The sequence below is a fragment of the Pezoporus flaviventris genome, unplaced genomic scaffold (assembly GCF_033815535.1).
Source record: "Pezoporus flaviventris isolate CSIRO_AGI_PZ_B2104156 unplaced genomic scaffold, CSIRO_AGI_Pfla_v1 ptg000253l, whole genome shotgun sequence".
NCBI lineage: Eukaryota > Metazoa > Chordata > Aves > Psittaciformes > Psittacidae > Pezoporus > Pezoporus flaviventris.
Genome location: NW_026892800.1, coordinates 436,908 through 454,589, shown reverse-complemented (window position 1 = coordinate 454,589; position 17,682 = coordinate 436,908). Strand labels below are relative to the sequence as shown.

The window sequence follows — 17,682 nt, the reverse complement described above, 5'->3', positions numbered from 1 at the left end:
GAGGACGCGGGAGCCAGGCCAGCCGGAGCCAGCTCCACAGCATCCCTCCCGCAGGAACGCTGTTGGCAGCCCCCAGCTCCTCCAGTGCGGTCCCCAGCACCCGGCAGCGGCAGCACCATGGTGGCACAGGATGGTGCCGTGAGCTGGGCACACGTGTCCGCCCCTGAACCATGCAGCGCTCCACAGTCCCGATGCCAAAGGCTCCAGTTCCTGCCCCTGAACAGAGGCAGCTGCCCTCATAGGGGTGCGGATGCTGCCGGCACTGTGGCGGGATGCAATGGGATGCAATGGGACACAATGTAATGCAGTGGGACGCAACGGGACACAATGGGATCCAATGGGATGCAACACTACCTCCCTTTCCATCCAAAAAAAAACCCGAGGCCCCAAATCACAGGGTTGCACAAGGGCTTCCCCATGGCCCTGAACACCCCAGGGGACGTGCGCAGCCTCAGGGATCAGCTCCGAGCGATGCTCAAGGCCCTGCAGCACACGTGGATCATCTGCACTCCTGCAGCACCGCAGCAAAAAGGCGCTGACTCAGCAGCCAACCCCACTCGCTCCCTCTCTGCTCCCCCGGCTCTGTACTTAGGGATGGCAGGATCTGGCCCAGCAGCCCCTCTGCTTTGCCGGGGGGGAGGATGAGTCCTGCCTGAGTGTCCCCATGGGATTCTGCCACCATGGGGTACCTGAGCTACCCCAGTTTATCCCTGGGGAGCTGCCAGCCCACAGCATCACCTTGGGCCACACGGCTGAGCTGAGGTTTCATGTCCCCATAGGTCACCTTGTGCACCAGAGCCAGGGAAGGGTGATCTCCTCCTCTTCTGCCCACCCAGAGTGGCTCTGCCCTGGACCGAGGGATGCTGCAGCACAGCCAAGGCCACAGAGCAGGTCCCTTCAGCCCCCCTGTGCCCTGCACTGCTGGAAACATGAGGGGCACCTCGGGGAGATGCTTGGACCCTGCTGAGCCCTTTGCACTGGGGTCTGATGGACTCCCCTGGGGACATCCCAAGCAGCATCACCGCTTGTGGGGCAGCACCTGGGGAACGGGACCGGAGTCAACAGCGGCCAAGGAAGGGAGCAAAGGTATTTCAGTGCCAGCGAAACAGCCCAGGGCTGGGTGCTGCCCAGGCCCCAAGGATGGGCAGGACAGGGCAGGAGAGCAGCAGCACCCCAGCAAATGCTGCTGTTGAGCAGTGCTCGCTGCCTGCACCAGGCCCTTCAGACACCACAGTGCCACAGCGGTGCACACAGGATGCAGTGACAGCAGGAACAAAGGATGGGTCTTGCTGCCGAACAGGCAGAGCAAAGCCAGAGCCTTCCAGCCACCAACGCCAGCAGCAGGCTGCTGGAGGAGGGGACCCACTGCTGCCATCCCGATAGATGCAGGCAGGTGGGCACAGCGGGGCAAGGAGCCAGGAGCCAAACATTCACAGACACAGAAATGCTCCTGAGGACTGGGCTGTCCCGAGCTGCTCCCTGCCCTCACCACCACACCTGCCCATGCCACCCCTCTGCCGTCTCGGCTGGGCTCACCCCAACCACCCCCTGCCAAATCCACCCCGATACCGCACACCTCGACCTACCTCGGCCCTCTCTGCTTCCAGGCTGCTTCCCCAGGGAGCTCTGGGGATGCCGGGCCCCATCGCACGAGCCCAGTCTCCGAGGGGATGTGCCACCTTGTCCTCCTCGCTGGCTCTGACCTACTGCCCCACAAGCCGGGTGTGCGCCGGCGCGGTGCTGGGATGTGCTGCCCCACGGCCGGGGCTCGGGGCTGATGGTCCCATCTGCAGCACCCAGCTCCTGCCCGGTGCATTAGCGGCACCGGGAGATGGGGCCTGGGGCAGAATCTGCTTTCTAGGTCAGAGCCAGTGAGGGGGATGGATGAGGGGCTGCACGGATGAGGGGATGTGCTGGATGAGGGGCTGCAAGGATGAGGGGCTGCATGGAGGAGGGGATGTGCTGGATGAAGGGCTGCATGGATGAGGGGATGTGCTGGATGAGAAGATGTGCTGGATGAAGGGCTGCATGGATGAGGGGATGTGCTGGATGAGGGGCTGCAAGGATGAGGGGCTGCATGGAGGAGGGGATGTGCTGGATGAAGGGCTGCATGGATGAGGGGATGTGCTGGATGAGGGGCTGCATGGATGAGAGGATGTGCTGGATGAGGGGCTGCATGGATGAGAGGATGTGCTGGATGAGGGGATGTGCTGGATGAGGGGCTGCAAGGATGAGGGGCTGCATGGAGGAGGGGATGTGCTGGATGAGGGGCTGCATGGATGAGAGGATGTGCTGGATGAGGGGATGTGCTGGATGAGGGGCTGCATGGATGCGAGGATGTGCTGGATGAGGGGATGTGCTGGATGAGAGGATGTGCTGGATGAAGGGCTGCATGGATGAGGGGATGTGCTGGATGAGGGGATGTGCTGGATGAGAGGATGTGCTGGATGAGGGGCTGCATGGATGAGGGGATGTGCTGGATAAGGGGATGTGCTGGATGAGGGGATGTGCTGGATGAGAGGATGTGCTGGATGAGGGGCTGCATGGAGGAGGGGATGTGCTGGATGAGGGGCTGGGCTGGATGGATGGATGGATGATGAGGGTCTGCGTGGATGAGATGCGCTGGATGAGAGGATGTGCTGGATAAAGGGATGTGCTGGATGAGGGGCTGCATGGATGCGGGGCTGTCTGGATGATGAGGAGCTGTGCCGGGTGAAGGGCTGGATGGATAAGGAGGGGCTGCACTGGATGAGTGCTCCTGGACAAGGCACCTCCTCGCCCTGGCCAGTGCTGAGACAAAGGGATGGGATGTCCCTGCTCCCCTGCCCTGGCTCTGCACCCAGTGCCCAGGCTCTGCCCTCACTCTGCCTGCGCTCTGCCCGCCCAGTGCTGACAGAGGCAAAGGGATGCTCCAGCTCTCCCCTCCCAGCACTGCCTCTGCAGCCAAGGGCACACCAAGGTTACTCGCATGCATGAGCAGCTCTGAGACAAGACAAGGCGGAAGACAGGGAGCAGCAGAGCCCTTCATCCCCACAGCCAGATGCGGCCACACAGGGCAGCCCAAAGCCACCCCAGTGCCCAGCACACCCTGGAGCCCAGTGCCCGGTGGCAGAAGGTGGTGATGTGCAATGGGTTATAGCCCCCAGGAGGGGTCCATGCTGAGCCAGCACAGGGCACCCCTGCTCACAAACACAGGGCAGCCCCCCAGAGTAACCCTGTGTGCTCATGGGGAGGATGGGTTTTATGCTTGACACTGTCACCCCCGAGCTGGAGCATTGCAGGGGTCAGCACAGGCACCCCACGGTGTGTGCCCAGTGCACCCGTGGGCCTGGGGAGTGCTGGCTCCCAGGATGGGTGTGAAGCCATGGGCTGTGCTCTGTCCTGCAACCAGCTGATGTGACTACAGCCACCCCAGGAGGGCTGGAGCAGCAAATACCTCCTCCTGCTCTGGGACAGCTCAAATGCCTGTGCTCAAACAGGAAACCTCCAGCATGCTGCAACCCTGGACCCTGGCCAGAGCCGAGGGCACCTCAACAGTGCAGAGGGAGCTGAACACATCTGGGAGGAAACAGCAAACTCTGGATGTGCTGGGTTGTGCCCAACTGGCAGGAGATGGCCCTGGCCCCACAGAGTCCCTGATCACAGAGCACCCTGCTCCACCATGGTGCCACCCATCCACAGTGCCAGAGGGGAGACCGAGATGAGATCTTAGGCAGGGACAAGATCCACCCTGCCAGGTTGGCCATGATCTATGTGCTCCATTCATCCATCCATCCATCCATCCGTGCCCGAGGTGCCACCCACCCACAGTGCCAGAGGGGAGAATGAAATGAGATCTTAGGCAGGGACAAGATCCACCCTGCCAGGTTGGTCATGATCTATGTGCTCCATCCATCCATCTATCCGTCTGTCCATCCATCCATCATCCATCCATCATCCATCCATCATCCATCCATCCAACCATCCATCACGCATGCATCCATCCATCCATCTATCCACCCATCCATCATCCATCCATCTATCCATCCATCCACCCATCTATCCATCCATCCATCCATCCATCCATCATGCATCCATCCATTCATCCATCATCCATCCATCATCCATCCATCCATCTATCCACCCATCCATTCATCCATCCATCCATCCATCCATCCATCCATCCACCCACCCATCCATCCATCATCCATCCATCCATCTGTCCATCCACCCGTCCATTTATTCATCCATCCATCCACCCATCCATCCATCCATCCATCCATCCATCCATCCGTCCGCCCATCCATCCATCCACCCATCCATTCATTCATCCATCCATCCATCCATCCATCCATCCATCCATCCATCCATTCATCCATCCATCCATTCATCCATCCATCATCCATCCATCCATTCACCCATCATCCATCCATCCATCCATCCATCATCCATCCATCCATCCATCCATCCATCATCCATCCATCCATCATCCATCCATCCATCCATCCATCCATCCACTCATCCATCCATCCATTCATCCATCCATCCATCCATCATCCATCCATGCATCCATCATCCATCCATGCATCCATCATCCATCCATCCATCCATCCATCCATCCATCAATCCATCATCCATCCATCCATCCACCCATCCATCCATCCATCCACCCATCCATCCATCCATCCATCATCCATCCATCCACCCACCCACCCATCCATCCATCCATCCATCATCCATCCATCCATCCATCCATCCATCCATCATCCATCCATCCATCATCCATCCATCCATCCATCCATCCATCCACTCATCCATCCATCCATGCATCCATCATCCATCCATCCATCCATCCATCCATCAATCCATCATCCATCCATCCATCCACCCATCCATCCATCCATCCACCCATCCATCCATCCATCCATCATCCATCCATCCACCCATCCATCCATCCACCCATCCATCCATCCATCCATCCACCCATCCATCCATCCATCCATCCATCCATCCATCATCCATCCATCCATCCATCCATCCATCCATTCATCCATCCATCCATCCATCCATCCATCCATCATCCATCCATCCATCCATCCATCCATCCATCATCCATCCATCCATTCACCCATCATCCATCCATCCATCCATCCATCCATCCATCATCCATCCGTCCACTCATCCATCCATCCATCCATCCATCATCCATCCATGCATCCATCATCCATCCATGCATCCATCATCCATCCATCCATCCATCCATCCATCCATCCATCCACCCATCCATCCATCCACCCATCCATTCATCCCTCCATCCATCATCCATCCATCCATCCATCCACCCAGCCATCCATCCTTGCTGTGCCTGCTGCCCCTCCACTGCCAGCCAACCAGGAGGTGGAGAATCCAGCCCCGGCGCAGACACTCACCCCGTGGTGATGTCGTCATCCTCCGTCAGTGTCTTCCCCATCAGGTCACTGTCGCTCATGTAGCCCGACTTCAGCTCCACGTCGTCGGTGTCCAGCGCCTCGACCAGCTCCAGGCGGGAGATGTGGCTCAGCTTGCTGGGGCTGCGCATGGGCATGGTGTGCGAGTAGTGCGCCCGCTCGCCGTGCATGTACCAGCCCGGGGTGCCCTCGGAGCGGCACGTGCCCCCCACCGACGGCGCGTCCCCTGCCTGCAGGCGCGGGCTCGACTGCCCATAGCGCCAGGACAGCGGCGAGGAGCGGTTGGAGAGGCTGGAGACGCTGCGCGCGTTGGCCTCGTCGCTGTCGTAGCACGTCATCTCCAGCGAGCTACAAGGGTGCAGGGGGGTCAGGGCAGGGCATGGCTGGAGGCTCCCAGTGGGAGCAGGGACACTGTCCTGGACACCCTCCATCTAATAACAGGGTGCCCAGAGAAGCTGTGGCTGCCCCATCGCTGGCAGTGTTCAAGGCCAGGGGCTTGGAGCAAGCTGCTCTAGTGCAAGGTGTCCCTGCCCATGGCAGGGGTTGGAGCTGGAGGAGCCTTAAGGTCCCTTCCATCACAAACCAGTCTGTGGGTCTACAGCAATGCTTTAGCAGCAGTTACTCCAACAATCACTTTGACCTAAGTGGAAATCCCAGTCATGCTCCCCCATGCTCAGGCTGCTCTCCCTCGACCATTCCCCACCAGCACTTCAACATCTGCACCCCAGTATCACCCCAGACCCAGGACAGGACAAACTGGAGTGGTGGCACACTGACCCCTGGAGATGTGGCAGCGGATGCTGTGAGCAAAAAGATGACAAGGGCCAAACCAGGACCAGATCCCTGCACCAGCACCCCACACTGAACCCCTGCAAGTGAACCCCCATGTCTGGGCAGGGGGTGCAGCCTGAGATGGGGCTCCCCAGCCCCACAGAGCTGCTCTCCAGCCTGCCCAGAGCCACGAGTGCTTCAGGAATGGGGAGCCAGTTACTCCCCACACCCCTCGGGGTGTATTTTGGGCACACAGCAAGTTAGGGGGGGGAGCGATGCTGAGACTAAATTTAGACACCAAAAGTGATGAGTACTTGGGAACCCACAGCTTTCTCCTTGGCTCCAAACGTTACCATCAACGAGCTATTCCCCAGCCTGAATTAAATGTTCCTGCAGGGGCACTGAAAGCCAAACCCCGGCTGCAGAATCTAAAGCAGGGAACTACATAACCCCCCCAGGAAGTTTGCTAAAGCAGAACTCAAAGGGTTTCGTGTTGGGCAGCAGCACAAAGGCTGTTTGAGGAAGTTCTGCCCGCAGCTCGGAGCACATGTGAGCCATTGACCTCGGGCAGGACTAAAGGAAGCCCCTGAGGAAGCTCGTGCCAGGAGCACGGTGATGTCTTTCAGGAACAAAGTTGTGTCCTAGGAGAAAACAGCAAAGGCTGAGCCGCAGCCGATGGATGGGGGAATACGGAGAGGAGAACAAGAGGAGTTTTGAGGAATAATTTCTGGGAGGAACAAAGAAAGAGCCCAAAGCAGCTACAGGGACACCAGTGATGCCAGCTGACGTCCGTACCGCATGCACTTGCAGGGAGCGTTCCCGAGAGCAGAGTTAGTGGGCACGTGTGCAATTACAACGTGCCGGGGAAGAGCTGACCCAGCTTTGGTAAAGGATGCTCCTGGAGGGATGCAGGGAGCGAGCTGCGAGCAGGGTACCAGCGGTGGGGATGAGAGCCCCACCAAAGGCAGGTTAAGCTTCCAAACAAACTCAGCTGCCATGGGATAAGAGGGAAGATTCTCACATATTCAGGAGCTGCACGAGGGACAGAAGGCAGGGGCAGGCATCTCTGGCCTATCCAAAGTTGGTTTTCTCTGTGGCTGAGGCCTCCACCATGCACTGTTCTCATAACTCATCGGGAAAAGGAAGTGATGGCCAAGAGTCAAAACCCACCAGTGACGGCTCAGTGAATCCCCTGAATTTAATATCCTCATCCCACTTCCCTAAGGCCGGGGCTGATGGGGGATCTGCACAGGAGCCAAACACTGGGGCGAGACCACAGCAGGTGAGGTTTGACACAGAGGAATGAGAAGTGAACCCAAAGGGAACCCAAAGTGAACCCAAATCAGCCGACTCGGTGTGAGCAGCCCAGCTCCTGCACCGAGCAAAGGGACGGCAGAGCTGTGATGGGTAACTCCAGGATAAGGCCAGCCTGGGGAATGCCACCGTGAACAGATCGGAAGGGATTCAGGAAGTGCAGCAAGGACGAGCAAGGTCTGGCTGAGCTCCTGCGTTCAGAAGAACTAAATCACGGGAGCTACTTCACCTGATGGAGGGGACACGGGGGGGGGTCGCTAACGATGGGTGAAGGGGTTGGGGGGAGCTTCTGCTTCCTGCCCTTTACAGCAGAGAAACGAGGATCGAAGGAGACCGCGAGGTGGCAACAGACACCGGGAGAAGGATGCTCCGCGCATCCGCGGCTTCCACCCGAGAGCCGCTCCGCCGAGCCCTGCCTGCGCCATGCGGAGATGCCCCCTCCCCACACGCTGCTCCCCACCCCCGGCGCTGCAGGGTCCGGGCCCTTCATCCGGGATGAGGATGCTGGAGCCGGGGTGCAGCCCCCAGCACGTTCAGAGCACAGCAGAAACGCTGCACTGGGCTCCAGTGGGAGACCGGGGGGGAACAGTCCCAGGCATGCGTCAGAGAGCTCGGAACAGGGGTAGATGCTCTGTTGGGGTTCACCGGCCGATCCCAGCCCCTGGGGTGCTGCTAGCCCCGGTGTGGGCAGGGCACCCCACTCTGCCCATGGGCTGCAGGGCTTTTGTTCAGCTCTGTCTCCATCATCCCCTTGACACAGTGGAAGTGAGTCACAGATGGGGATGGAGGCTATGGTCCAAACCTGGGCAGGCACAGGGGATACGATACCTGCACCCCATACAGGGACACCCGACCATGGGGAACAGACCTCACCCCCTGCACAGGGCCTGGGGGCTCCTCTCAGCATCACCCCACAGCCCCACAGCACATGAGGCTGTGTTGAGCCCAGAGCTCTGCCAGAGATGGGGCTCTACCGCAGCCCCACACACGACACCCCATGGATTTGGGGGCACCTCTCCAGCCCCCATGTGTAGGCACCCAGGCTATGGACACAGCCGCTTCACCCCATCCCTGCCCCTCACCTTCTGCTGCCCCAGGAAGGACACTGGTTGTGGGGAAGGGGTGGTGGGGGTCTGGCACTGGGGCCTCACCTGTGAGACACCTGAGAGCCCCTCAGGCTGGACATGGTCTCCTCCAGGTTCTGCCGAAGGTCCAGCACGTTCTGCACCGTCCTCTTCCTCTGGGATTCGGGGTCTGCGGAGAGACAAGGGGTGAATGGCTCCTGTGCCCCTCTGCCCGTGCTGTGCGCACCAGCTCCTGCTCTGCCCACTGGAGGGGACGGGGCAGGGACCAGGCTGGAGCTGCACCACCACGAAATGCCACCCAACGGGGGCTGCGCTGTGATGGGGATGCCTGGTCCAGAAAGGACAAGCTGGTGGGGACCAAGGGGGCCACAGGAGCCACACAGGGAACAGCTACAGCCAGGTACACCTGAAGCTGCCCCATCCCCAGGCTCTGCTCACCCACCGGCCCGGGCACAAGCACCTCAAACCACTGAAGCAGCTCTGATTTATGCATGACCCTGGAAAGCGGTGACAAGCGGTAACAGCCCGATGAGACAGGTTAAATCAAGCAGGTTAAAGCCCGCTGTAGATGATGGTAAGAGGGTTGCTGAGCCCCCAGGGAAGCCAATGCAGCCAGCACACACCAGGACAACCAACCCTGAGTGTACGCGGTCACCCTGGTCCAGCTCCCAAAACAAGGCTTAGCAACAGGTTAAGTCATGAGCTCCTTACTAAACCTTCACGCAGGAGGAGTTAATCACAGGCACAGAGCACAGAATGGTGCCCCAAGCAATGGGGGCCTATAGGGATGCCAACAGAACACCCACCGGTGTCCCCTGCAGCGAGGACCCCCAGGGGACCCAAGAAGCAGCATCCAAAGGAGCTGCTCGTCCACCTCTTGCTCACATCCCCACCGCGCTGGGGTCAGTGCTGGGTCCAGCACAGGAAGGGGCCGAGGGGGGGGGTCTTGGGGCTGAGCCGAAACCGGAGCCGCTGGGAGAGGCCGGAGTGTGGGAACAGCGGGAGCGCGCTGGATTCCTCCCCGCAGCGATTTAGCGCGCTTGCTGCAGCCAGATGTTCCCAGCTGCTGGAGCGGGAGCAGCAGGGACGGCTCAGCCTGAGCGTGCCGGGGTCCGGGGACCCCGCGCCTGGGCCAGGTCAGTTCCCGCAGTGTCTCCATCCCCGCTCCAGCTCCCGCAGGCTCCATCCTGCTGTCACGGAAGGAAGGGGGGGCTGGCTCCGGCCCTGCGCTCCCCCAGCCCCAGGACGCTGTCCCCAAGCCCTGTGCAGGGAGCTCACAGGCAGCTCTCCCAGTCCCTGCCCTGCTCCTTTCTGAACTGAGCTCTCAGCGCTCTCTTCAACATGAGTTAACAGGATACGGCCCCGCTTCACGCATGGGGAAACTGGGACAGGCAACCCCGGGCACGCCATTGCCTGATGCTGTGTTGGGTAGCGTGCGCTGGCACAGCAAACAGGCACCGTGCCCGTGTGCTGCCCATCACCCCATCTCTGGCCTCGCACAACTGGGAAGCAGCAGGTACCACCAGCAGGGCGGGATGCGGGGCTGGAGGCAGACAAGGAGGAGGAAGCTGAGCTCAGGGCCAGGCGCTGCAGGGCTGACAGTGCCGAGCAGCACAGAGCCAGGGCTGGAGGAGACCGGGGAGCTCCAGGTCGTGCCACGTCCAGCCCTTCCCATCCCCTCCAAGAGCTCCTGCACCGCGGGCGCTGCCGACGTGGCCAAGGACGTCAAGGAACGAGGGAATCATCAACTCCAAACGCCTCGTGACAGCTCATTTCAAAGGAGCATGTGGCCAACAGCTCCCGCTGGGGCCAGGCAGAGCCGCGGCCACGGGACATGTGTGCCTCATGTGCCTTGGCACTGAAACCACGTGTGTGTATGTGTGTATGTATGTGTATATGTGTATGTGTGTGTGTATGTGTGTGTGCATGTGCGTGTGTGTATGTGCATGTATATGTGTATTTGCATGTATGTGCATGTGCATGTGTGTGTATGTGTATGTGCGTGTATGTGCATGTGTATATGTGTATGTGCATGTGTGTGTGCATGTGTGTGCATGTGTATACGTGTATGTGCGTGTGCATGTCTGTGTGTATGTGCATGTGCGTGTGTATGAGTGTGTGCACATGTGTGTATGTGTGTGTGCGCATGTGTATATGTGTATGTGCGTATGCGTATGTGCGTATGTGTGTGTGTATGTGCATGTGTGTGTGTGTGCGTGTGTGTATGTGTATGTGTATACATGTATGCATGTGTGTATGTGTATGTGTGTGTATGTGCATGTGCAGGTGCATGTGTATATGTGTATGTGCGTATGTGTGTGTGTATGTGCATGTGCGTGTACGTGTGTGTATGTGTATGTATGTGCATATGCATGTGTGTATGTGCATGTGTATGTGCATGTGTATGTGTGTATGTGTATATGTATGTACATGTGTACGTGTATGTGTACATACATGTATGTGTATGTGCATGTGCATGTGTATGTGCATGTGCATGTGTATGTGCATGTGTGTGTATGTGTATATGTATGCACATGTGTATGTGTATGTGCATGTGTATGTGTGTGTATGTGTATATGTATTTGCATGCGTATGTGCATGTGTATGTGTGTGTGTGTGTATGTGTACATGTACGTGTATGTGTACATGCATGTGTATGTGTATGTGCATGTATGTGCATGTGTACATGTACATGTACGTGCATGTGTATGTGTGTGTGCATGTGTACATGTACGTATATGTGTATGTGTACATGTACGTGCATGTGTATGTGTGCGTGCTGCCCAAGCCCCTCTTTGCATCAGGCACAGTTCATGTGGGGGCCACACGATGGCAAAGCCCTGCAGAAGGGGGGGGGGGGGGTGCATGCACACCCCTGTGCCCCTGCACGAACGCATGCAGGCGTGAGGACAGCGGCAGCCGACGCCAGCCCCGACACGTCCGTGCCCATGTTCACACGCGTGGCACCAGCACTCGGGTGGTCTCGCCCCCCACCACCCAACCGGTCCCATTTGCTTAGAGCAGCCTCCCGGTGACCCAGGACGGGGTTTGAACAGCAACCAGGAACGTGCTCCCAAAGGCCCCGCGGCGCTCCCGAGGCAGGGAATCGGGCCCCCATCGCACAGTAGCTCAATGAATTCCCCCCCCAAGCCGGGACACGTTGTTAACCCTTGCTCAATCCCTTCCAGCACACTGAAAGGCACCAATAAAGCACAATAAAAACCATCCCCTCGGGCCATGGGATGCCTCCAGCTCCAGAAGCCCCCTGCAGACACACGCTCCCCACGCCAGCGCCCTCAGCCCCTGCTCCCAGGGTTGATGCGAGACCCCCGGAGCCTGGCCCAGCCCCACTGAGCCCTGCAGGTTCCCAGCTACGCTCTGCGCCTGCGATGCGGTTACCGGCAGAGTCTTTCCATATGGAGTGAAACGGCTTCATCCGGCATTCCAGCCCCCCCCCTTCCAGCTCTGATCCACGCTCCCGGATGGTCGGGCAGGGGGATGGTCACAACCTGCAGTCCTTCTCTTTGTGGTTTCATCAACTCCCGTCCTCCCCACAGCAGCCTCCACACGGGCTAAACAAGGAGCAGCGATGGGGCTCTGCACGGTGCCTGCCCGACCCGTTGCGTTTCCTTCCACCACTGGCCTTGTTTTCCAGCCCATCCCTGCCATCCCTGTGTGCTCCAAGGGATGTACCAGGACGCCCCCAAACCACCCCTCTCCCTCCAGAGATGCCCCATGGGCAGAGCACATCCTCCCAGCTCAGTGGGAGCTCACTCATTTCACCCCTTCCTGCAAACCTCCTGCCCCACACCATCAGAAGGCAGCAGGTTCATTAGCACTCGGGTGTTAATTGCTCCCAGGCTTTCAGCTGAGGAGACCAAGCAGCAGGAGCTGGGGCAGGCGATGGGTTTCATGGTCCAACCCCTCCCAAGGAGCATCAATCCCTGTGGGGCACAGCGAGGGAAGAAGAGGGGTTCCCCAATGGCCCCAGGTCTCATTGCTGGACCCTCCTGGAACAGGGCTCTGCAGGAGGCTCCAAAGGTGGCTGCAGCAGGAAGGAAGCTCCCTCCCTGCCTGCACCCGCTGTCCCCATCACCGCAGCCACGCCATCCCCAGCAGGGACAGCCCCACACCCTCCATGGGGACAGCAGCTCCCCACTGCGGGGTGAGAGCAGAGAGGATGAGCAGCGGTGACAGGCAGGGACTTGTGCTGAATCAGCACTTGTGGGGCGATGGCTGCTGGTGACAAGGGGGGGCGGAGGGACCTGGAGCCTGGACCCGCTCTGGCTCCAGCCAGCCAAGCCTTTAAAAGGGATTCAGACTTTCTCAGGCTAAAGCAGCCATAAATCCACTTAATTGGGTCTCTCCCATACACACGTTTCCAAGCGGAGAGATCCAGACCGGGCCTCCAGCCCATTTGAGGGTTATTCTCTCAATGGATGCTGCGCTTGGCCTCAAACCACCCCACCTGCACATCCAGACCCCAGCTCCCCTTTCAGCAGCAGGAGCCTCGAGCTGCTCCATGTCCCCTGCATCCCACCTCCATGACCCCCTGCTCCTCTGCACTGATGAACCTCGAGAGCCCAAAATCCCTGCCCCAGGCAGACCCTGTACATCCCTGTACCACGGCTGCCTCCAACGCTGGTCCTGCAAAGTGCTGGAAGAGTTGGGAGCATCCCAACACCCCTGTCCCACTGCGGGTCTCCTGAATAACCTGGAGGAACACCCTGTGTCCCTTGGGAAGGAGGGAGCTCGGATCCTCAGGCTGGAACTGTGCCCGAGGATCTGACCTCTAAACACCAGCACACACGGAGCACGGTGACACCAACACCCAGGCTAACAGCCCCACAGCCTCAACATCACCAGCGCTCACTGCACGTGGGGTCTGTCCTACGCCAGGGCCCTGCACAGTGGGGCCAGGCTGCACACACTGCGCTCCGTGCCTCAGATTCCCCTCGGGGCTCTGCATTATGAGGGGTGCACCCCAATGCCCACCTTTAACGCAGCCACCAACAGGCTCTGACACTGCAGACCCCACGCTAAAAACACCCAATAGAAGCCAGAAAGTGGCAGGGGGGGGAGCAATAACCCCCCCAAAACCCAACACAACCCCTTGGCGAAGCAGAAGGAAGCAGCTTGGAGGCCCCGGAGCAGGCGGTGGCAGCGGGTTCACCCTCCCCACGCGTCACCAGGCGCAGGTTGGACATTGTGGAAATGCAGAATTCCAGATGGCTCTTTTTGGGTGGGTTTTTTTCTCCTCCTTGCCTCATTTCCAAGGCAACAAGACCCGCTGTCATCTGCTGGTTGCCATAGAGATTTCACCTGATTCTGCTTCAGCGGAAGAGAAAGCCCGGCTCGCCCGCTGCTGAGCCGCAACCGCCTTCGAACTTGCTGGGAAGAGCAGAGATAAATGGGGCTTTATACGGCAGAGGCAATGGGCTGATTCAGAGGATCAAAGGAAGGAACTGCGGGTTTCTGTAGCACAAATCAGCCCTTCACTTAACTGCTTCGGTGCCCTCCAGATGTGCCCTATATCTGGCGACATCGCCAGCCCCCACTCCGGGCTCTGCTGATGGAGGAAGGGATGGGGGCACACGGGGAACCCTGCACCCGCTTCTGCCAGGGTCTGCAGGACCCCTGCAGGGATCCCATAGCGTGATGGAGGCCGGTCCCTTCCAACCCCAACCATTCCATGACTGTGATTACTGCGGAGGATGCTCCATGTACCCCGTGTGGCTGTGTCCATGGCCCAGCTGCAGAGCGCAGCTCCCAGTCCTTCCCCCCAGACCCACGCTCATCCCATGGTCCCGTCACGGATTCACAACACACAACGGGATGCACAGGACCAGGCACAGCACCACGGCACCTCCAGCCATGGGCACCCTCCCCTTCCTTCTCCAGTGGGTTTGGGAATAAAGACACCAGTGGAAACCAGCACTGTGGGGATGCACAGGCTGTCCATGAACAGGGCGGCCGCCCAAGCTTGAGTATGGGGAGACACGATCCAAGAGCTCCCTGGTCTGCAATGGCACCCTTGGACTCATAGTCAGATGCCCCAAACCTGCAGATCTGATCAAGGGAGCCAGCTCACCCCACCCGGGGCTCCCTGTTACTGAGGAGGATGCCTTGGGAGAAGACCCTGGGCACTGGGAGGATGCTCGCTCACTGGGTACCACAGTCCCTGTGCTCGTCCCTCCCTGCTGCTCCCCACCAAGCACCCAGGCCTGGCTCAAAGGGTGATTTTCAGACTCAGGAGCACATCCCCTCCCCAGTCCATGTCCCCGTACCAGGGCTGGTCAGGGCAGCTCTTGGCTCAAGCTGGCTCCGTTCTGCAGGGAGAACAGTCATTAGCAGAGCCAAACTCCCCATTCCCAGCCAGAATAGAGCCACGCTTGGGGAAGCTTTATATTCCCAGAGACAAACAACTCACATTTGCTTTTTAACTGTTGGAATTGCACCCACTGGGACGGGGCGAACAGGGAGCCTTTTGTCCCCCTCGCCTTGTGACTGTGATCTTTGTGCAGAGCAATGCGTTGCAAACACAATTCTCCCCGGCCTCAGCTGGGCTCTGGTAGACACTTGGTCTGTCTGTCCATCACCAAAGAGCCCTCATGTGCCTCCAGCAGGACTGCAAAATGTCCTCCCTGGCTCCCCTGCCAGCCGCAGCCGGCAGAGCTGCTTCTCAGAGCCATCAGGATGGACCCAAAGCACAGCCAGCACGGGGGGCTCTGCACCTTGACCAGGAGCAGGGTGGGAAACCAAAGGTGCAGGAGGCTGCGGGCAGCAGAGCTGCTCGCTCAGGTCACAGCTCTCCCTGAGCATGGAAAGCCCCAGCACGGCAGCAGCACAAGGACCAGGCCATGGTGAACCCTTGGGGAAGGTGCTCCAGTCACCTCCTGCGCAGGTGCCCAGCTCCTGAGGGGCTGGCAAGGCTCCCACCGAGCTGCCACCCTGGGCAGGAGCAAGGATGTGTCCTCAGGGACCAGCAGCAGCACCCAGGGGTGAGCATCCTTCACTCCAGAAGAATGAGACCCCCGGGGCTCTGCTTTCCTAAAGCCCCAGCTGCAAGAAGGGGCTCAGCGCTGTGAGCTCACCCTGGGCTCTCTGCAAAGCCCATGAAGGTCTGGCCACAACGAGGACCAGACCCCAGGGATGCTCGGGAGCCATCGCAGGAGGCAGTAGCCAAAAGCACCCCGCGATGAGCCAGGAGGCAGAGCACCTCAGGCTGCCCCAGCTCCAACCAGCTCCAGGCTCCTCGTTACTGGATCTATTGTTGCAGCTCCCGCGGGAGGAGGGAAGGCTCCGAGGCTATTTTTGCTTCCATCTGGGGAACCATCTCCCTCCATCGTACGCAGCCACGATGCTAATTTTTTAGGCTGATGATTAATTGATGTCAGGCTCATTACGGGGCCAACGGCTCCCTCTTCCCCAGGAGCAGCAAGGACGGGGTGGGTGGAGGGGGGGACGGGACACATGCTTTGACAGATGTCGTTCGAGCCGTGCGTGAGTGACGTCCTCACAACGGAGAAAATAGGAGCCATTACCATGGAAAGCCCTGGAAATGGGAAGGGAAGTGCCTGCACGGGACCCCAGCGCCCTTCCCCACACATCCTCTAATCAGCCCTTCACGCTCTGCTCTGAAGGTTACCAGGGCTTTGCTCAATGGCCATTGTGCAAGCCCAGGGGGGTGGAATCTCCCGCCCGGGACCCACAGGAGGGGCAGGTGCCACATTCACACTGGCACCGGCATCACCAGGATCCCTCCGGGATCAGGGTGTCCCCCCTTACCTGCAGTCCCTGGCACTGGGGTGCCCGGGGGTGCTGCTCCAGGTGGGCACAGGACCATGGTGGCAGCATCTGCAATAGGAACCCCAGGCAGGGCACAGCACAGATTTAGGGTCCCTTCAGGCTGCCCTGGGGATGCTCACCCCAAGGCAAACCCCCTCTCCCAAAGACACAGTGCACAGTGCGGGGAAGGGGGGGGGGGGGGTGACACCCTCACATCCTGCACTCCCCCCCCAGGACCTCCTGCATCCCTCGGTGGGACCCACCAATGGGAAAGGGTTCTCTTGAGCAGCGGTCACGTTTTCCCCACTAAAGGTGGTTCGCAGAGAAGGAAGACCCCGCGTCCTTCGGGAAACCTGGGTGTGCCGCAGGAGGGAAGGGGATGCTCAGCATCAGAAAGCTCTGGGCCACCTCCATGGGGCCACCACGCTCCTCCCCGGAACCCCAAAGCTCACAGCAGCCCTGCCCAGGCACCCTGTGGGGCTGGGGGGACGGCATGGAGGAGTGCTCCTCACCCCAAATCCATCACCCCCATTACAGTGAGCAGAGGGACTCCTCAGGATTCAGCGCACAGAATGCGGACCCTGTGAGCTCAGCTTTTACTGCAGGGATGGGCAGGGTGGAAAAGGCATCAGCACCCACAGAAGGGATTTCCATGGAGCCCCCAGACTCTCCACCGTGTACCAGCTCCCACGCGCCCACCAACACCAAGGGCTGAGCGACGTGGGGTGACGGTGGCTGCAAGACCCCGCACACCAGCTCACTCCAGACCCCCAGAACCCCTCAAGCACCCGGGAAGCAGGAGTTACACCCCCAGCCTGGACAGTTTGGGATCCTCCCCCCCTGAGCTGCAATGAACGCCCTTCCCAAAGCGCCTGTCCCACAGGTAGCATCCTCCCAGGGATGTGACCCGGCTGAGGTTTCTCCCCACTAAAGCCCCTCTCGCCTGCGCCCCGCGAGCCATGGGAAGCAGCGCTGCGATGTGCTCTGAGCTCTTCTCCCCACATTTGTTTTGGGGGCCTGTCCAAGCACTGAGGCTGCAGAGCCCAGAGCCGCGACCGCTGCGGGAAGAGCGGAGCCAACGCTACAGCCTGGAGGGAAGCATCAGCCAAAAGTCATTCCAACAAGGAAGTGATTTGTCTTCTTCTGGCTACGCAGCAGCACGGTCATGCACCGAGCGAGCGGCCACCGGGCCGGCAATGGGGAATGCTCCCACCAGGAGCCCGAGATAGCCCAGAGCAGGGGGGAAAGGATGGGGAAAGAAACGCCATGTGCCCCCCCCCGCATCGCTCGCTCCAAGC

General features: G+C 59.6%; 1 protein-coding gene across 1 annotated transcript in view; it reads right to left on the bottom strand.

The window, feature by feature from the left end:
* Positions 1–17,682, bottom strand: part of NAV1 (neuron navigator 1) — a 46,232-nt gene that overhangs the window by 17,544 nt on the left and 11,006 nt on the right. Inside the window, exons 2-3 of the mRNA XM_061442852.1 lie at positions 8,663–8,765; positions 5,409–5,774 (exon numbers count right to left, since the gene is read on the bottom strand). Of these exons, the coding sequence (XP_061298836.1) occupies positions 5,409–5,774; positions 8,663–8,765 (469 nt within the window). The remainder of the gene's footprint in view (positions 1–5,408; positions 5,775–8,662; positions 8,766–17,682) is intronic.